The following is a 19,890-nucleotide window of genomic DNA, read 5'->3' on the forward strand; positions in this document are numbered from 1 at the left end:
TTGCTTATTGTCAAATCCCTACTATTATCTACCAAACTGGGGGATTTCGTGGGGAACGCGCATGATAACTCCACAGAACTTTACAGAAGCGCGAACGGCGACTTGTGGTTACGCGCTTAGACTTACATAAATTAGGTACCTGGTAGGTATGTAGAAAAGATATTGAAGATTTAGTCGTGCCTGCCTGCTACGTTGTAGGTATACCTAGAACAAGGTTTCTAACTCACATACCTAGTTCTATAGGTACAATTACATCATGACACATGATTGGAACGGCTTATAAGTTATAGCAACTACGATGCCCTGAGGATTTACCATGCTCTTTCGCGACTTAATATGATTGGTCGAGATAGACTACTCCGATGACCCGGCTTTAACTTAGCGTCGCGGGGCTAGGGACGCGCACAAACCCCAGCAGTGGAAGTGGCAGCTATCATCTTCTCCATTGCCATTGCCTATTGTCTGTTATCTTCCTATTTGACTTTCATCTATGATAACTTGTAACAACTTTCAATAGAACACAGCCATCCTTCTCTCAAGATATCTATTAGTTCCGAAAATATTACCGCAGACGAATATCCGACGAATTTGCGACTATTCGTAGTACAAATCTTGTAGGCGGATCATCCCGACCGCCGACCCCTCGATAGCCAGAATCGAACCAATCCAACTCGTCAATTACGACCTGTTCTATCTATTCTCCATCCACGTATCACTTATCCTAAACGTGCCTCGACGATTTCGTAGATCATTCAAAGCGAAAGCAATCCTCGACCGACTTCTCCGTAGCATCTCGTAACAATCACTCTTAAAGACACAACCATCGCATATTTCATCCTAGTCGCGGACCCTTATCTACGCAACGAACGTATTGGGATAACCTCCCAAACTTTTGTCAAGTCGAAGCGCTTCCAATAGCACCTTTAAACAAGCCGTGATCCCCCGAGACTCACAGCGAGGTGCAGTTTGAAGTGCTTTGAACGACACCATATCATACACACATGAGTCATCTACTTTGGAAATATTACTGGGAAAATGACGTCGACAAATTTTGTCGGCTACTGGCCCCGGTCAACTATTCCCACAATCCGTCCAAGAGTCCAGGTGCGTCAATAGGTAGTCCCGGCGCATTCGGAACTTCTCCACGAATTAGCAAATCTCGCAAGGCCCCGGGATTTGGCGCTGGCGCATCCAAGACTACTGGTAACGGCCTTGGAAGGAGTGAGATTAATAGCCGCGACTATTCGGGTCTGACTATTCTCCTTCGGGCTGCTTCATCTACCTCATCCGATGCTGTCTCTTTTGTTGAGGCCCTTCTCGACCATCCTGCGATTGATATATATGTCCAAGATTATGAGAGTGGGTGGAATGCATTGCACAGGGCACTCTACAATGGAAATATTTCTATCGCGCGACTGCTTCTAGAGAAGGAACGTAAAGACTTGACAGGCTCTATCGGCGGTGCTACCGTGACTAAGGTGGCTCAGTTAATAAAGACGAAAGACCACGAAGGAAACAGTCCCTTCGACGTTTACAATGCAACTATCGCACTGCGTACTCTGAAAGTCTCAGAGGATCGTGCCAACTTGGAAGAGGACGGATCGGATACAGAGGAAGGTTCAAGTAGTGACGATGCCAGGTTAGATGCGAGCCCATCAGACTCAAGTAATGCCTCACTAACGTACTCCCTAGATACCATGGTAGATATCCTGGCCTTGGCGAAGAGGTGTTCACATTTGGAAGCAACAATAACCTTACTCTCGGTCTTGGCGATGAAGATGATCGACAATTTCCCGAGCGCATCTATTTAAGGCGACCCGATCATTTGATTAAACGCTTCTACGACCAATATCTCGAAGAGAGGAAGCGTCGACCTAATACGGATGATTCAACATCTGATGATATTTCAGAGGTTCCCTCTTTGATTCAAAATCGCGCATTGATGATTCAAGATGTCGTACTCTCTAAGCTTCATAGCGCCATCCTTACTACCGACCCCATGTCCAATCTGTACATCTGTGGTATTGGACGTGGAGGTCGTCTAGGTCTTGGTGATGAAAATACCAGGTTCAATTTTATGCCTGTCCAAGGCGGCCTAGCTGACAGGAAAGTTGTCCAAATATCCCTTGGCCAGAATCACTCGATGGCAGTAACCAGCACTGGAGAACTTTGGACTTGGGGTATGAATACATACTCGCAACTTGGGTTTGCTTTGCCCCCTCCTACGAAACCTGACGAAGATCCAATGAGCTCGATTCCTCGACAGCTATTTGGCCCGCTGAAGAAGGAAATTGTATATGGGACGGCAGCTTCTGCCATTCATTCAGTAGCACATACAGGCTCTTCCTTATTCTGCTGGGGTAAAAACGTCGGCCAACTGGCTTTGATGGATGCAGATTCAAGGTCACTTGAGGTTCAGACGATACCGAGGAAAGTTGCCGCCACCATTCTATCCAATCATTCTTCAATCGTTATGGTGTCGGCTATAGATAAAGCAACATCCTGTCTATTTGAGGATCACACGGTCTGTGTCTTCACGAGCTATGGCTACAACATGATTAAGTTTCCTACGTACGACCCTTTCACAAGCTCACCTCTCCAACGCTCAGTGCAACTTTCAACGTCTACTCACTACGATCCTGGTCGCCGTGAAATACATCATATCACTTCTGGTGGAGAAACGATAGCAGCACTGACGGGAAATGGCGACCTATTTACAATGGTTGTTAATCATAAATCCGATGGAAACCAGCCCGCTACGTCAACAACCAACCCGTCCAAGATCAAGGATGCCGTAACAATACCGCAGTGCATTTGGAGTTCCAAAAAAGATGGCGTCAAATCCGTTACTGTTGGAGAGAATGGTTCTGTCATGCTCTCTACTCAGTCAGGGGCAGTTTGGCGACGCGTTAAGCGAACAAAAGCCAAAGATACTAAGACACCCACGATGATAGACTTCAAGCGCAAGGATTTCAAATTTCAACGAGTCCCTTATATCACGGACATTGTTGCTGTTAGAAGCTCTGCGTTCGGTGCGTATGCCGCGATCCGAAAGGACTGCGATGTAACACGGGAACAGATCGAGATTGACGAACCGACGTTGTGGCAAGATATCGCCCCTCTATTTCCATTCCAAGGATTCAAGGCTTCAAATCATAAAGTAAGAGAGAATAAAGATACATGGAAATTCCAGGATCCTGAAGTACTAAAGGGTCGAGTTGATACACTAGCATATGAGGTGCTGACTTCGACCGACCTTGAGGAGGATCTTCGAACGCACGTTCAAAATTGGCGTTTTCGGAATCAAGATCTCGACACGGTTGTTCGTGCGGCCTCTTACCCAGAAATAATGATTCCTGTACACTCATGGCTTTTGTCAGCGAGAAGCCCATTGCTTCGAGCTGGGCTGCAGCGATTCAGGGAGACTGGGAAGTATGAGGTTATGGATTTCCTTCACATCAGTGAACAGAATAGCATTACAGTTGTGGGACTTATTGGCAGCGTCGATCTAATCACTCTGATGAACCTTGTCGTCTATATGTACCGCGACAGGGTCATCCCCGCTTGGAACTTCACACGCCAATCAAAACCTCTAGCGTTTAGGTATCGCCAAATCCGCACAGAGCTTATGAAAATAGCCACCAAGCTTGGTATGACCGATTTAGAAGCTGCTGTCAGAATTCAGAGCTCGCCATCACGGTCTATGAACATGGACTTTAAGAAAGCCATAGAGGATCCGGCCTTTTTTGAGGACGGTGACGCTGTTTTAGAATTAGATGGTGACGAAATCCCTATTCATAGTACAATGCTTTGCCAGAGATGTCCATGGTTCAAGGGCTTATTTGACGGTCGATCCCGAGGATTCTGGCTGGAGAGCCGTCGTGCAGCACTGCAAGAGTCGGATCGCATCAAAATCGACATGAAACACATGAATCCAGAATCCTTTCATTACGTACTTCAACACTTGTACGCAGATATTGGCGAAGAGCTTTTTGACAATACGATTGCAGAGAATATCGATGAGTTTTCCGAGTTGGTGATGGATGTGATGAGTATTGCGAATGAGCTTATGCTGGATCGCCTTTCGCAAATATGTCAGAAAGTTATTGGTCGTTTCGGTAAGTTACTACTATGCACATATTGCTCAGGCGTAATTTCTAACTTTGCTAGTTACTACTCGGAATATTTCAAATTTGCTCAATGCTATCAGTCCTTGTTCTGTGGTTGAATTCAAAGATAAGGGTCTGGAATATATCTGCCTCCAAATGGAGTCAATGCTTGAAAATCAGTAAGTCTATTCGATGGGTCACTGTATCAAATAACCTTTTGTTTATGATTTTATATATGTGTGGTTGTTTTGTCCTTCTGCGGAGTTGCTATGATATTCCCAGGGCCCATTGTGGGAATGCTATTATAAAGGTGAACTGCCATGCTAACGTATATATAGTCTACTTGACGACCTTGATGAGGATCTTCTAGTAGAGCTTGATGAAGTTGTCCGGGATAATCAACTAGCTAGGTCTCCATTTGCGCGAAGTGGAAGGGCTGATTTACTGCTCCATGGGCGTAACCCCCAGTTAGCTCAAGATATCGACGACGAAAGACAACGACGAATAAGGGAAATGATTTTCCGAGCTACTCAAAGAGAGGATGAAAAGAAGTTGGCGTCTTCATTGAAGACACGCGTCGGGAGTTTGGACGAATCATTTGGTACTTCAATGCCAGATCGGAGCAGAGGAAAGTCAAAGGCAGTGCAAAATGAGCCCTTCACGCCCGAACTTAGGCCTAGAGACTCGCATGCGGACCTTATATTTGCTATGGACGAAGAAGAAACCCGCAGTCCCGCAAGTCCCATTTCCCCGAAGCCCCATCTACTACATTCTAGTGAACAAACCGATATAGACCAATTGCCTACGCTCTCTGGTCCTTGGCGAGATTCCAAGGGGAAAATTGTTAAGGATTCTGTTTCTCCACTTGCTACTCCCCCAACCTTAGCATCGCAGTCGAGCCTTGCTGCTACTAAGTCACATGTTAATCCTATCGCAATGCGTGTTCCTTCAGGGGGCAATCCATGGGGCCCTTCAGCACTCGCAACCTCGCGTTTAGACCTTAGTGAGGTATTGGCCGAATCTCGGCCCATTCAATCGGCACTTTCCGCAGGTCTAGCAGCCGAGAGGAAGGATACAGGTAGCAAGACTACGCCTCAAAAGATGTCTCAAAAGGAGAGAAAAAGGCAACTACAGCAGCAGAAAGTAGAACAAACAGCCCGACAAGCATCCCAGTCCCAACAATCGCCTTGGACAAAAGTTGGGGAGAAGAAGGAATCACCTTGGCAAAATACCTCACCCGCCCCGAAGACTACTCTGATGGATACCTCAGAATCTCCAGCTGGTCCATCAACGGGACTCCCCAAGCCAAAACCACTTGTTGCTGCCGAGACTTCTGAGAAGTTGACACCACGACGTACAGCATCTCCAGATACCAGATTTTCAGGCCAAAGAACCAATAATAGCACACGAGGATCCACATCCACCCCGCAGTCCAAACCCCAGCAAATAATCCCACATTCGAAGTCTTACATTAAGCGAACACCTAGACCAGAGCAGGAGATGGGCCTCGGCCTAGCTGATATCATTGGGGAACAGCAGCGCGAGCAAGAAGTAGTGCGCGAAGCAGCCGCCAAACGCAGTTTACAGGAGATTCAACAGGAACAAGCCTTTCAAGAATGGTGGGATCAAGAAAGCCGACGCATGCAGGAAGAGGAGGCGAGGCGAACCGCACGTGAAGAGGGCAAGGACAAGAAAAAAGACCATGGCGGTCGAAGGAGTAATCGCAACAATAAGTCGAAAGGGGGCAATAATAATAATCGCGGGGGTGGGGCCTCTAGCAATACTAACGCTAATGCTACCACAGAAGGGGGGCCTAGTTCCAGTTCCAGGGGACGGGGACGCAGTAACAGAGGGAGAGCTACGTGAGTTAACGAGTGCATCTCAAGTCTCGTTTGCGGAATTTCAACAATACAATATCGTATGTATATATTTATGTATAAGTTCAATATCCCTACCATCGGTACTTGCTTATGTTATCTCTGTACTTAGGTAGTATATATGTAGAATCATTGAAGAATTTACTCCTATTCCACTTCTTTTAATTATGATCTTCGATTAGTCAGCCTTACCATTTTATTACATAAGACTGCCCGTTACGTAAGGTCTCCCGATTAGATAATCAATCCATTGGTTGCTACTTTGAGTGGTGTAGCCGCTAAACGTTAGTGGATAACCACAATGGCTCAGGGGCTTGGTCAGCGTCTATTAGTATGGGATGATTCGCTTTTTATCGGCCACAATCAAATGTTTTTAACTGCTTCGTAAAGATAAAGAAAGATAAAGGAATTGTCTATTAACATAAGAGAAAGGCGGTTTTTGTTATTGATAAGTGCTATTATTTAGATTCTTTAATTCATTTCCTGTTTACTATATAATACGTAACGTCCCCTGGTATCTTTCAAAAACATCCAGTCGTACTATACACTCCTAGTCTACAACTCTATAAAATAATGGATTCTTCAATGGATATCAAGAACGGGAAATCTAACCCTTGTGCCTTTGGCAAATTACCACTTGAGCTGGTTCAAAGGATCATGGGTCATCTTGACCTAAAAGGTTTACTGGCAATGATTCGAACGTCTTCGAATATAAATGGTATATTCAAGGCAGCTCAGGAAGTCATTCTCTATCATGTTATCTTCAACGAACTCGGTCCTGACATTTTCCCACTCGCAATATTGCATTACGCCTGCTTGGACCCGAACCTAAAAGTCGACGCAGGAGCAGTCGTTACTAGTAAGTCACATATCCCCACCCCTGCTGTTTTGCTCCATTTCAACAACGAGGAACTATACATCGATGCGACAAGATATCAAATGTCAAAACACATATTTACTCGAGCGGTTGCCTACAAGGTTCTCTCGACTTATAAACAGATCCATCACGACATGGAACAATTCATAGACTGGGTACATGGCACATTCACCATGCACAATATGTCACCCCCTCAGGAGGGTTGTTTCAGTGCTACGGAGAGACTGCATATGCAGCTATGCATATACGTAGCTGATTGCGCGAGAATATTGTTTCCAGATGAATATCAGTTGGACGAGCAGAACAGGTGGACTACTGTCATCTTTAGCCGCGAAAATTTGGAATGGGTTGTTGTTAACAAGGTCCCCGAGAACGATCCCCCTTTTGGGATTCGCTCGGCAAACTATATCTGCGATATAGCACGTGTGGTGAGACATAGAACTCGAACATAGTCTATTAATCATGGATATCTAGTTGCACTTGTGCGGATGTTAGAAATATTAGTTGTTGGATAGATCAATAGACTACCACCCACTACCTACTAACCTAAGCAGCTAACCTACTCGGGTATTCACTGAGTAGGTAGATAAACTCTACATATTTCCATAGATAATAATTTCCACTTTGAATATGCCAAAATATTTCATAATTTTTGAGTGACAGATCTGTTGAATTTTCAAATCCATATTTCACTGAAAGTGATGTACGAGTCATCTTTTTAGTCAATGATACCATTTATAAATACTGTCACAGGGCAATTAGGTAATACTGGTGAAGGTTACTTAATTGCCCCCGGCAAAAGCTTACTGATTATGTCAGCTAAGGGTGGATATATTAGACCAGCTCGCTTCTAGGAGCGAGGCTCCCTTTTCCTTAGGCAATAAATCCTACCTTTCATAAAGCGAATGATCAGGTACCAGATAACTAGATAACTATGTCATAAATACATCCTGAGTTTTCTAACTGACATAATCTACGATCACGTACCTAATTACCAGCTGAATGTATAATCCGTCATTACGTAATCGCTCAGTGGAGATTACCTAATAATAGGGATGTCCACCTGCCTAGGTATAGAGTGGTCTATATGAAAAGATATAATGGATCAACAAAAAAAGAATTCTTGAATACTTTGGTTCACTTTAGTTCTAAGGTATGTATTAGTACTCACGACTTTAAGGTAAAGTATATGGAGGCATTATTAACCTGAAAGGTAACTAGTTGATACCGTGGGTTAATAGGTTCTAAGTACAATGTCCTAGGTTCACTCACGCTCAATTGAATAGGTTAAAATATAATAATTATATATTGATTTCATTGTATGCTCTTTTCTATCTAAAACATCCGGAGCATCCTTTCAGAAGTTTCACATATCATTGGTATCTGAAGAAGTGTAGTATCTGGATCCGCCGGGCGCGGTTACATTTGCCTCAATAAAGTCCGCTTCTTCGATCCAGTCTCTAAAGTTCAGAGCTACCCATCTAGGGTATTCTACAGAGGTTGGAATAGTTCGTGCTTCGACTCCTTCTTGGAAAGCTGCTTCCATATCATCAAGCATTGCTAAAAATCTGTCCGCATCTGAATTGCGAGGTCGGACGTGAATTTGCTCGCCTTCTTTCTCATTTTCCAGTTCTACCCCGTGGAACTTGGCCAACTCTACTTCAGATTTTCGGTCTTCCTTTTCCTGGGCTGAACGTACGAAAATAATCCAAGCGTCATCGTTATCCCAGGTTTGCTTTCCCTCGAAGAGCTCCTTTGCAGTAATGATTTCAACTAAATCAAACCAATATAGATCGCCACATTCATTCTTACCTGTTTCAACTATTTTAGAAAGATTACCGAAGCAACCAATTCCCCAATCGAATCCAGGTCGTGAAAGCTTCATCGAAAGTCTATGTAGGAAACTCAACTCTTCAATTACGACGGTATCATCGATAATGAGGGGCGGTGGTGCATGTTTCCTATGACCATGGAATTTGCGGACTTTCAAATCATCCGCTGCTTTTGGCAAACCTTCATTGTTGACACTTACCTCTAATCGAATCTCTTCACCATCGTAATTAACTTTATTAATGTCGAGATTCTCCATCGCGATCTGATTGTCAGAGTACTAACCTATCGAGGTGGGATATGACTAGTTTTAAAGCAAATGTCCAAAGAGCGGATCTTTCTGTATAAATAATTCTCTTGTAGTGTGAAACAACGATGATTGTTAGCTTGATGTGAGAAATAGTGACTCTTTGTCGTAGGGACAACGCAATTGTTGGCTCACAATCAGTTTGAAATAAAGAGCCCTGAATCTAATTACCAGATTAGAGACGCTAGGTACCATTAGTGGGGACACAGAGGCGATGGGAAAGCGGTTTATTATCCCAAGGCTGCTTAGGTAGGTATCTGTCCAAGTAACATTACTTCTACCTCATTATCTCTCAAATTTGTGCTACCTGAGATAGGGTTAGGGTTAGGGTTGAGGTGAGACTTGGGGTTAGGGATAGAAGACTTACTCTGACATACTAGGTACATTCTATTTCGAATTAGGCTACTTATTGTTATATTATATAGATTAGTGTACGCATCTTTTGGATGGACCTACCGACTCTTGTATTTAACTAGATCAAATAATCTCTCTCTACAGTTATTGTGCAACACAACCCTACCTTCGATAGTAGCGGGAGCTTCGTATCGATGAGTGTATGACTCAGTCAGTTTAACAACTGCTTTACCTTGAATAAACATCCCTCTATATCCCCTTTCTCGACGGGCGTCGATTCCTATGTATGGGCCCTCGTCTCGGTTTGGATGTGGGTCGTCTACGTCTCGAATACTTACGAACTCTTCGGGGAACTCCTTTCCTTCCAGCCCTCGGCCATTGTGGGTATAAATCGGCAGGCATTGAAGATGCTCACCGAAAACACGATACACAATCATCTTACGATACTTAGAGTTCAACGTACCAAAAGGAGTTGCTGTCAAATGAGGATCGTCATTTGGAACGTGCAATTCGTCAGAGGCCACCGCTGTGTGGACAGGGGCGCTGAATACAACGCCGGGGAAATATGCGTCTCGGGGTTGCTTTACATCGGTCTCCCGAAGCGTTGACGAATTCATGCCATACATGAAGCCTTGGACCGTGTTCCATCGTTTAAGCGTCTTAACTCGTTCTTTGTTGAATTCCTTTGGGTCAATGCGCCTAGTTCGGCCCCGGGGGCCGGGAGGGGATACCCATTCATTATCTGTGAGAAGATATTGGCTCTGTACACTGTAACGGTCAAGCTCATCTTGCAGCTCTATTGGGGACATACATCCAGTAGAGGTGGGTGTGTCGATAGAAGGACTTAGAGATGATCTAAGTCGCATCTCTTTGTCTTTGGCCCATGGTGTACTTTTCCGCCAGTCTTTTTCTAGAAATTCCACCGCCGGCGGTTTGCTAGTAGACATGGATCTATGTTTTTCAATACGCATACTTGGCTTAGAGGGATCATGTCTCAATGGCGTACCGGGACGGCTTCGCGAACTTGAAGCGATGGAGTCCCTGCGTTTATTAAAGACTTGCACTCGGTCTAAGTGGTGCCGATCACTGTCAGCCATCCAAACATCTGGGTAAGCGGTATGAGACCTAGGGTTATTCGAACGAGGGCCTGCCCTCGCCGAACTAGGTTTAAGGAAGCCCCGGTAATTCCTATCGGCCATCTTATAAGTATGAGATGTTAGCTTCGAGTTACTAGTCCGAATGAAGTGGTTCTTTCGATCTACAGGTACTCGAATGGCGATGGAAGTAAGATGTGGTTGGAGTTAGTATGCTACAGAAAGTTCCTGAGCTGGGTGGTATAGATAAGAAGAATCGCCAGCAATTGCTCTTTATATATATTTTCATGGTGACCAAACCAGATGCAGAGTTGATTGACAATTCCATTGTTATCGCACATTATTTAGAACAGTATTTAGTAACCATGCTGTTTGAGAGCCCTTTGAAACTCTCTCTTTCATCCCCGCCGAACAAGAAAAACAGGAGACATTTTATGACATGTTATATTATCGTCAATTTCGAATCTTGTATGAGAATATTTTCGTCGATTCTCTCATCTCAGATCCGCAGATTAAATAAAGGCACGATGGTTTCCCACCCGACTCATGGATTTTCCAAGTTTGAAGATTTGAAAGAATATCTCGAATTTGTCGAGTCAGTGTACAAATGGATGGAGGATATTGAGCCCAATATACATGATATAGGCTCATATTTAGCACTCGAGAGAATCACGACCACCTATAAATGCGATTCTGATGTTCCACCAGAGATTCCTAGGAGGAACATTCTTAGACTCAAGAGTTCAAAGTCTCTACCAAAGACAAAGCATTTCTTAAAAAAAGCTAAAGTCTACATTCATGACCATACCGACAAACAGAAATAGCAGCACCGATAGTTCGCTATGGAATACGATGGTACCTATGTGAAGTGGTGACAGTGATATCACCTAGTCTCCCTCCACAATCGAGCGCGAAACCCTCTTTAAGGTATAGATAGGTACTTACCCACATACCTAGTGCCGATATACGCATCTACCTCGTAATTTCCCATGCTATGGCCATATATTTAATATTCAACAGTTCTTGTTTTTCGGTTCTACAATTTGAACCAAATCGAGAAGATGGCCAAATCTACTTGCTGATTATGTAACACATCTATTCAAAGAGTCCCATTCAAACTCCAGCAGCTAGTTATTGCTAATAATTAACATAAAGTCAAATATACTTATTTATTATCTGAGAGCTGTAATTTATCATAAATACTATTGTAAATACTTTTAATAATGGTACTTGTTCCTAAGAATATTGGTAAAGGTGTTCTCATCAGGATGTAGCCCCAACCCTAACCCTAACCCCCCAGCTATCATTTACCAGGTGTCGTGTTTTCAAATTGCTTTCACTTGCCTTTGGAACCTCGGAATTTCTTTTGTGAATTTGGCCGGGTCGTCTCTCGCACCTTCTTTCCAGTACTCATACTCTATCCATGCGTTCTCGGGCATTTGTTCCTCCATCGCAGCCATCCAATTTCCTAGATCTGGAGATAGGGGGATGACACCTGTCTCTAAAACATACTGATCCCACAATTTGATCAATTCCTTCAATCTCTCAGACTCTTTTTCGGCGAGATCATGGACTTCCCCAGGATCCTTCACGAGATTATATAACTGCCAACGCTCCGGACCCTTGGGCTTGGGGATGAACACGATCTTCCAGTCGCCCTTTCTACATGCCGCCCGCCCACATGTTTCCCATCCGTTGATAAAGTCTTTCTCGTGGATAGTCTCTGCCTTTTTCTGTAAGTAGGGAACCATCGATTTTCCCCTCATTGATACCACTTCTCGACCTTGATACGTAGGGGCGGGGTGTTGCACGCCTGCCATGTCGAGTACGGTGGGGGCGAGATCCATCACCGTTGCAAATTGGTGTGTGATGCTACCGGCTTCAAATTTTCCGTTGAAGCTTGCAGGCGGCCTCATCAAATATGGGACGCGCACTCCACCCTCTGTTGTGTATGCTTTGTACAGCCTGCTCGGCGCAGTGGCAGCTTGCGCCCATCTTGGACCGTACCATATAAATGAATCTCCGTTTCCGAGATTATCGATTTTGTTATTATAATATTTCTGTAGGTGTTGGAGCATGGTGCTTTGGACAATCGGATAAGCCTCGTAAGCGGCACCTTCAGCTCCGTTGTCCGAGAGGAAGCAGACAAAGGTATTGTCAAGTTCGCCGATTTCTTCAAGATAGTCGACAACCTTCCCGACGTTGGCATCGATACACTCAACCATGCCAGCAAAACACTCCATGGCGCGGCACGAGTTAGCTCGCTCTTCCTCGCTCATGTCATTCCATTCTTTTACTTCGTCGGCTACAACAGGGTGCGGCTCCACATCTTGTGGGACCATACCGAGATCCTTGAGGCGCTGGAGTCTTTTTCGGCGCAGAGCATCAGGGCCGTCATCGTACACGCCACGGTACTTTTTGATATACTCCTGCGGTGCTTGAAGGGGCCAATGCGGCGCGGTAAATGGTAGATACGCGAAGAAAGGCCTCTCATCCTCCCCCTCCTTCCAATCCTTCAAGTAATCTACCATCTTATCGCCGTATCCATTGGAAGAGTACCATCCTTCTGGTAACTTCTTGACATACTCCCCATCTTCGCTATGAAGAGCGATGAAGCTCATCGTCATGAATTCAGGTATTTGGTCCATACCTTCTAATTGAGGTTCGTAGCCATAATGATTACTGCATGCCGGTAAATGGGCAAAGCTTTTTTCAAAACCCCTGGCTTTTGGACTTCGCTCTGGTGTTAGGCCTAAATGCCACTTACCTGCCATGAGGGTGAGGTAGCCTGCATCGCGGAGCAGTTCAGGTAAAGCCACGACTCGTTCATTGAGATACCCCTCATAACCAGGCATCCCACGCTGAACAGCAGTTGACATGGTCCCGTTTGGATCATTTTGACCAGAAATATTAGTCCATTCGACCAAGTTGCCTAACCCGGCTATGTGATGGTCCGTACCAGTCATGATCATGGCGCGGGAGGGTGAGCACGCAGCAGCAGCGTGGAAATCGGTGAACCGAATGCCATCTTTGGCGAGTTTATCGATGTTCGGGGTGTTGATTTCACCACCGAATGGCCCAACGTCTGAAAACCCCAAATCGTCCGCTAGAGCAATTAGAAAGTTGGGCTTTTTCCCTGGTGCCATATTACCGTCACGCGTTCCTGTATCTAAAATGGAAAGTAACGGTACATCCAGTGTTCTTTTTTCCGATTGCAGGCTTAGGGGTTCAACCTGTCAAGAGGATCCCTAAATCAGAAGTACGTGACGTATACGAACACTTACAAAAGAGCTTGAGTTGCCTTGTATATAAAAGAACCGGATGACTATAAGTTTCCGATGTCGCAATGGCTCTAAACCCGTAGGAACTACTCATAGAAACAATAGTAATGGCCTGATCAGCTACAGTAGCCCCTATCGCGGTTCTTGCTATTGTGGAGTTAGGAGGTGTGAATTCAGCGATGCTCGGCGACTCGGCCAGTAGGTGTTTTCATTGGTTACCATTTACTGATTGCCGTGCTGGAACAGGCACTAGGGTCAGGGCTACACTCCTCCCCGGATTCGCGTCATTAACCCCTGGAGCTACCCCACAGGCGTACCGGAGATCTTCGGTTGTCGCTAGATTACCCCTCTGTATGGTTGACAAATATCCCCTAAATGGTAATATTTTCAATCCCTTAATCACGTCATCCCTACAACGTTACCCTATCGCGTCGAGATTCCAATCATTACCATGTCCATTTCTTGTTCGATTCGATCTGTCAACTGATGCAACAGTATTTTCAGTTGTAAACCGATCTCAATTTAAAAAGACGAAAGTCTTGGAGATGTCATGGAGGAAACTCAGCCCTTACTTCAACGATCCAGTGAAGACGAACAAGCCTTTACACCACCCCAAGATATGAAGGGGACAACTTTAGGGAAGATCCGAGCCTATTGGCTGGGTTCGGTAGTATGTATGGGTGGTTTTCTATTTGGATACGACTCTGGGATGTGAGTATCACCCTGGGGTTACTTTGTGCTTTATAATTCCGTATGCTAACTTGGTTACAGCGTTGGTTAGTGAATCAGTTCATGAAATTTCACGATATTTCTAGGAACCTTTGATGTTAACTAGAAAATAATTACAGGTGGCGTATTGACGCTGACTTCCTTTCAGTCTGATTATCGCTATGGGGGCGCTGACCAGACACGTACCAATTCCCTTTCAGTGGGTCTTCAGCAATTAGGTGGCTTCGTAGCATGCTTCCTAGCATGGCCTCTAACTGAAAGGCTAGGGCGCAAGAAATCACTGATGATCTCTTCCTTTATCTTCTGCATCGGCGCCATGATTCAGACAATCAACACCCACTCATTGGCGGCCTTTTATTTTGCGAGGGTGGTTTCCGGGTTAGGACTTGGTGCAGCGACCGTAATTGTACCAATGTTTAACAGTGAGATGATGTCAAAAGAGATGCGAGGCCAAGTTGGATCATTTTTTCAGTGGTTTTACACATTTGTAAGGCACTAGTTTTCCCCTCCATTGTACCTAGAGATGAAATTATACTGAACTGCTTAAGGGTATCTTTGCGTCATATTGGATCGACTATGGCGTAGCAAAAGGCATCAAGTCCACCAATTCGTCGCAATGGCAAATTCCGATCGGACTTCAGCTTGTACCCGCCGCCTTACTCGGTCTAGGAATGTTAACAGTTCCAGAAAGTACACGATGGCTTACGAAGAAGGGTAGACACGAGGAGGCCTGGAAAAGTCTCCAGTGGATTCGAGCAGATGATTCCCAAATGACCACTGATGAGATGGAAGAGATCCGGTCAGGGGTCACGGCAGAGTCTCAAGCCACTGAAGGTTTTCATGTTCGAGGTAAACCTACCTACCTACTCTGTCCGATATAATAAATCTTTCAATTCTAACATCATTCAACTAAAGAGCTTTTGGAAGGGGACAATTTCAAACGAATTTTCGCCGCTTTCGCCATATTCACCGCACAACAGGCGACCGGCGCAACAGCTTTTGCTTACTTCGGACCCCAATACTTCAATCTCATTGTTGACAATTCTGAAGAAAGCCTTTTGTTAACCGCCATATTTGGGGCAGTGAAAGTTGCAGCTTGCGGCCTATTTGTTTTATTCTTTGCTGAGCGTCTTTCTCGTCGGCAAGTGCTCATTGGTGGCGCTGCCTTCATGGCGGCTTGCCAGATCACTACAGCAGCTGTCGTGAAATCCTTCCCTGCTAGCGGAGAAAGAAACTCAATCGCACCCTCCGGAATTGCTACAGTTGCCCTTATTTACTTATTCGTAATTGCCTATAACTTCAGCTGGGGGCCAATGCCTTGGCCATATGTTTCGGAGTAAGATCTGACTAGCCCCTGATTCGAGGCTATCTATTAGGTACCTGTATGCTAACATCATCGAAAGGATTTTCCCGACGAGGATTCGAGAAGTGGGTGTGGCGGTTGGCGTTGCCTCGCAATGGCTGTTTAACTTCGTCTTCACATTGACTACGCCTTATATGATTTCTTCAATGGGCTGGGGTACCTTCTTATTGTGGGGTAAGTCGAAGGTATTCCAAAAAGAGAGGGTGCATGCTAATTTTACCAGGTATTTTTGACGCCGTCATTGCAGTTCTCGCATTCATCTATCTCCAGGAGACAAGAGGTCTATCACTTGAGGCTATCGCGCACCAACACTTCAATAGTAGCAATCAACCGGACGTGCCACCATATAAGAATAACGATGTATTTTCGGAACATCACGAGGGCTATGGATCGAGAGGAGTTCATGCCCAAACATAATGCTGAATTTTCAGAATATTATCAATAACTTAAAATACCTGCACCTATCTACCTATTTTAAAATGTTGCGCCCTCTGACTTATCATGCACATTCGGTTTACCGCCTGCCGAGGACCCCTACAACAACGAACTAGGCCTTTATCCATCCATTTTATCCGGGAATATGGTCCTGAGGTAGGATTATGCGGGGTGGTCAGCCCCAGTGTTAATTTCGCTGCTTGATAAAGCGTGAAACCCTCACTTGATTGGAGTATACTACGACTGCCTATGTAAATATCTAATGAGGCTCATGTGCTCAATGGCGCCCATGATGAAAGCTGTCGTAGTGTGTCTCGTAGCTATATTCGCCTCCCTAACATTGGGAACCAAGCCATATACTCAAAATTCTACATACTACAACCCCATATTGCCAGGTTTCCATCCAGATCCTAGTTGCATCTTCGTAAAGGAGTGGGATGATACTTTCTTCTGCGTATCTTCAAGCTTCAACGCCTTTCCTGGCATCCCCTTGCACGCAAGCAAGGATTTACGGAACTGGAAACTCATTGGTCTGACGTCTTCTCATCGGATTCAAGTCCTAGTAACGAATGCTAACCATCATAGGACATGTCTTGAACCGCAGGGAGCAACTCCCTCGGCTTGCGGAGACGAATAGATCAACAAGGTACTGTAATGAACAGTTACCTAAGAAGTTTATGAAGTAAAACTGACTTGCCATAGTGGGATCTGGGCTCCGACACTGAGATTTCACGACGAAACATTCTGGTTGGTAACGACTCTTGTCGATGATGACAGAGCAACCGATGATGCGTCACGGTGGGATAATGTAAAAGTTAATCCATATAACCTCTGCTAAGTATTAGCTAATCCTAGGCACAGATAATATTCCAGTCCAATAATCCATTTGATCCCCCTTCCTGGTCTGAGGCGATACACTTCGACCTTGAGGGGTACGACACCTCGCCGGTGTGGGATTCTAATGGAAAGACATACATTGTCGGTGCACATTCTTGGAAAGTCTTGTACGTTATCTATTAAAAAATTCGTTAATTGTATCCAAGGGTGCTTACTTTCTCAGCCCAGGCATCCTTCTAGCTGAAGCCAATCTAGAGACTGGCGAAGTAGGTGAATGGAATGTCATATGGAATGGTACTGGTGGGACAGTAAGTCAACCTTGGAAAAACGAGTTCAATTTTATCTCTGACTACAGATTCAGGCTCCAGAAGGGCCCCATATATACCTCAAGGATGGATGGTACTACTTGCTCGCTGCTGAAGGTAAGAACGGACGATTCACCTTTTGGTATAATCAGTTGCTGATATACTGTGTCTATTGAAGGGGGTACGGGACTCGAGCATATGGTTACGATGGCAAGATCTAAGAGTATTCACGGACCCTACGAAGCTAATTCCGCGAATCCGGTTCTCACGAATTCAAATACGACCAACTATTGTAAGTGAAGGTATCACCACCAAGAATATCTTTTAGGTACTAATGATTCATAGTCCAAACCGTCGGCCACGCAGACCTGTTCCAAGATTCAACTGGTAACTGGTGAGTAGCAAGTCTTTATGTAGAATTGAAAGCCTAACAATTCCAGGTGGGGTGTCGCACTCTCAACTAGATCGGGTCCCGAGTACATCAACTATCCGATGGGAAGAGAGACTGTGATGGTACCCGTCATGTGGGCCGATGGCGAATTTCCGGTCTGGTCCCCCTTAAACGGTGAGATGAGTGGATGGGAATTCCCCGAAACGAATCTAGAAGTCGACGGGCCGGGGTAGGTCATATACTTCCTCAGCTTTTAAGCGTATAACTCACCTGCGTAGGCCGATCATCACCGAGGGAGATACTATCGATTTCGAACCAGAGTCAACACTCCCAGCGCATTTCACACATTGGAGATTCCCAATCCCGGAATCATATACCATATCACCTCCGGACCATCCAAATACCTTGAAGCTAAACCCATCAAAATTGAATCTCACAGCACTCAACGGGAATTATGCCGGTCCTGACGGTCAGACATTCGTTGGGCGACGCCAGCAAGACACGCTCTTTACATACAGCGTCGATCTCGATTTCGCTCCAACGTCTCTAGAAGAGGAAGCAGGAGTCTCGGTGTTCTTAACGCAGAACCACCATCTAGACCTCGGTGTCGTTCTACTTCCAGCCAATGCAAGTACCGCATCGTTCGGAAATACAGATCTCCCAACGAACTCTTCAGAGTTGATTCCTCAACTAAGATTCCGCGGAATCTCATACGTGCCTGTGCCGGATGATGTTATCGTCCCAATTCCCGAAGCCTGGTCCGATAAAAGACTCAGACTAGAAATCAAGGCCCATAATATGACGCATTATTCTATGTCTGCTGGACCTGCAGATGCGCTCTCGCAGATGCGGACCATCCTTGATGTGTCGAATGCGCCTGTTAGTTGGGGCTTCTCAGGTAAGGCGGCACTTGTTTTTAGGGCTAATGCTGACATTTTCCAGGCGTCATCCTCGGTATTTACTGTACGAGCAATGGCTATGAAGGGAACACGCCAGCGTATTTTTCTAAATGGAGATATATTCCACAAGGCCAATTCAGGAATTAAATTCTCGATTTTATTGTTAGGTACCTAGGTAGGATCAAGAGTTTTTATTGAGAAAAATATAGGCATTTTGGTATCTTTCACGTTATTTCCCTCTTGGTGTCTGTATCGCTGGTTTCCAAGTTCCCAGTGACATAAATCGCTATTGAGACCTACCTTGGAGCTCAGTACTAGCACTGAGGTGCCTAACAGCTAGGCACCTATCCACGTTTAGCGGCATCCGCAAGAGTCGTGAAAATAAATATTTATTGTGTCACACCTTATTATACCAGTTGAAAGTCAGTATATTTACGTTAAAATCAAAGACTCTTCCAGATACCGTCCTTTCAATCGTCGGGAAGTCGTTACCAATCGGTGATCTAACTTTGGCAGCATGCTAAGGCGCTAACCCGCCCAAGCCATGACGGCTTCCAGGGCTCGCAGTCTTTACTAGAAGGGTACGCTGTAAGTTGTACAATACGCTAGAGCGTACCATAGCAATACATGTAGGTAACACTAAGCCATCCGTAGGTATCGTACCCAACCAATTGAAAATTATGAGGGGTACTAGGTAGGTACTCAATGAATTTTCTATATTCTCGCTATCTCCCAACGATGAATTACTTAGTAAGTACATGAAGTAAATTAAGAGTATAGAAGGTATGTAATTCCATGCCCATCTGGTCTTGTACTGATTTTATCTCCCTCCCGAAGTCTTGATCCCTAGCAGCTAATTGATCGCAACGCGGGGTTGTGGATGGCGGGGCATTGTAGCGGCGTCTTCGTCTCTAGAACGCCCACTGATTTTCAAGGTTAAATTCGTTACTCGCCGGTAATTCCTGGGCCAATGAGTAAGGACGATATAAGTTCAAGGGTAAATTCCTTCCCCGAGGAGTCGTATCGAGGAACTTTTCCTTGACCTACAAATTCGTGTGGTTGACGGCTGCAGCTGGAGCTTATGCGATCGCACAATAAAGTCAGATACAGGATAAAACCCGACGACTTCGCCCCGTCTACTGTCTTACGGTATGCAAACATAAATTTCCTGACCGCACCTATAGCAGGCAGATAGATTTCTT

General features: G+C 45.0%; 7 protein-coding genes across 7 annotated transcripts; 4 read left to right on the forward strand and 3 right to left on the reverse strand.

Moving 5' to 3' along the window:
* The first annotated feature begins 437 nt into the window (after nt 1–437).
* GGS22DRAFT_95701 (uncharacterized protein) lies at nt 438–6,151 on the forward strand. The gene is made up of 4 exons (XM_047968525.1): nt 438–1,639; nt 1,693–4,118; nt 4,171–4,288; nt 4,448–6,151. The coding sequence occupies exons 1-4, from the start codon at nt 1,002–1,004 to the stop codon at nt 5,973–5,975; spliced, it is 4,710 nt and encodes a 1,569-aa protein (XP_047822124.1). The 5' UTR covers nt 438–1,001; the 3' UTR covers nt 5,976–6,151.
* A 408-nt stretch (nt 6,152–6,559) lies between these two features.
* Nucleotides 6,560–7,315, forward strand: GGS22DRAFT_185670 (uncharacterized protein; the record flags this gene model as incomplete). The annotated part of the gene is made up of 1 exon (XM_047964353.1): nt 6,560–7,315. One exon carries the CDS (start codon nt 6,560–6,562, stop codon nt 7,313–7,315), a length of 756 nt encoding a protein of 251 aa, XP_047822125.1.
* A 914-nt stretch (nt 7,316–8,229) lies between these two features.
* Nucleotides 8,230–8,952, reverse strand: GGS22DRAFT_185671 (uncharacterized protein; the record flags this gene model as incomplete). Its single annotated transcript, XM_047964354.1, has 1 exon — nt 8,230–8,952. One exon carries the CDS (start codon nt 8,950–8,952, stop codon nt 8,230–8,232), a length of 723 nt encoding a protein of 240 aa, XP_047822126.1.
* Nucleotides 8,953–9,452: 500 nt separating this feature from the next.
* Nucleotides 9,453–10,553, reverse strand: GGS22DRAFT_185672 (uncharacterized protein; the record flags this gene model as incomplete). Its single annotated transcript, XM_047964355.1, has 1 exon — nt 9,453–10,553. The coding sequence occupies one exon, from the start codon at nt 10,551–10,553 to the stop codon at nt 9,453–9,455; it is 1,101 nt and encodes a 366-aa protein (XP_047822127.1).
* Nucleotides 10,554–11,628: 1,075 nt separating this feature from the next.
* Nucleotides 11,629–13,829, reverse strand: GGS22DRAFT_198085 (alkaline phosphatase-like protein). Its single transcript, XM_047966086.1, has one exon. The coding sequence runs from the start codon at nt 13,592–13,594 to the stop codon at nt 11,774–11,776; it is 1,821 nt and encodes a 606-aa protein (XP_047822128.1). The 5' UTR covers nt 13,595–13,829; the 3' UTR covers nt 11,629–11,773.
* A 450-nt stretch (nt 13,830–14,279) lies between these two features.
* GGS22DRAFT_185674 (general substrate transporter) lies at nt 14,280–16,238 on the forward strand (the record flags this gene model as incomplete). The annotated part of the gene is made up of 6 exons (XM_047964356.1): nt 14,280–14,399; nt 14,607–14,945; nt 15,007–15,307; nt 15,374–15,794; nt 15,862–15,995; nt 16,045–16,238. 6 exons carry the CDS (start codon nt 14,280–14,282, stop codon nt 16,236–16,238), a joined length of 1,509 nt encoding a protein of 502 aa, XP_047822129.1.
* A 268-nt stretch (nt 16,239–16,506) lies between these two features.
* On the forward strand, nt 16,507–18,894 carry GGS22DRAFT_155528 (glycoside hydrolase family 43 protein). The gene is made up of 11 exons (XM_047960228.1): nt 16,507–16,786; nt 16,842–16,902; nt 16,959–17,064; nt 17,118–17,260; nt 17,317–17,401; nt 17,455–17,515; nt 17,577–17,690; nt 17,744–17,792; nt 17,839–18,018; nt 18,068–18,687; nt 18,732–18,894. The coding sequence occupies exons 1-11, from the start codon at nt 16,519–16,521 to the stop codon at nt 18,833–18,835; spliced, it is 1,791 nt and encodes a 596-aa protein (XP_047822130.1). The 5' UTR covers nt 16,507–16,518; the 3' UTR covers nt 18,836–18,894.
* The last annotated feature ends 996 nt before the right edge of the window (nt 18,895–19,890 follow it).

The sequence above is a fragment of the Annulohypoxylon maeteangense genome (genome assembly GCF_022496945.1).
Source record: "Annulohypoxylon maeteangense strain CBS 123835 unplaced genomic scaffold GGS22scaffold_3, whole genome shotgun sequence".
NCBI classification, from domain to species: Eukaryota; Fungi; Ascomycota; class Sordariomycetes; order Xylariales; family Hypoxylaceae; genus Annulohypoxylon; species Annulohypoxylon maeteangense.

Excerpts from the sequence above, each read along its gene's own strand:
- GGS22DRAFT_95701 (XM_047968525.1), top strand. The coding sequence starts at position 1,002 with ATGAGTCATCTACTTTGGAAATATTACTGGGAAAATGACGTCGACAAA. Across the intron at positions 1,640-1,692 it reads TCAAGTAGTGACGATGCCAG|ATACCATGGTAGATATCCTG; the intron begins GTTAGATGCGAG and ends CGTACTCCCTAG. Across the intron at positions 4,119-4,170 it reads GAAAGTTATTGGTCGTTTCG|TTACTACTCGGAATATTTCA; the intron begins GTAAGTTACTAC and ends TAACTTTGCTAG.
- GGS22DRAFT_198085 (XM_047966086.1), bottom strand. The coding sequence starts at position 13,594 with ATGGCACCAGGGAAAAAGCCCAACTTTCTAATTGCTCTAGCGGACGAT.
- GGS22DRAFT_155528 (XM_047960228.1), top strand. The coding sequence starts at position 16,519 with ATGAGGCTCATGTGCTCAATGGCGCCCATGATGAAAGCTGTCGTAGTG. Across the intron at positions 17,402-17,454 it reads GGAATGGTACTGGTGGGACA|GCTCCAGAAGGGCCCCATAT; the intron begins GTAAGTCAACCT and ends CTACAGATTCAG. Across the intron at positions 18,019-18,067 it reads CTAGAAGTCGACGGGCCGGG|GCCGATCATCACCGAGGGAG; the intron begins GTAGGTCATATA and ends TCACCTGCGTAG.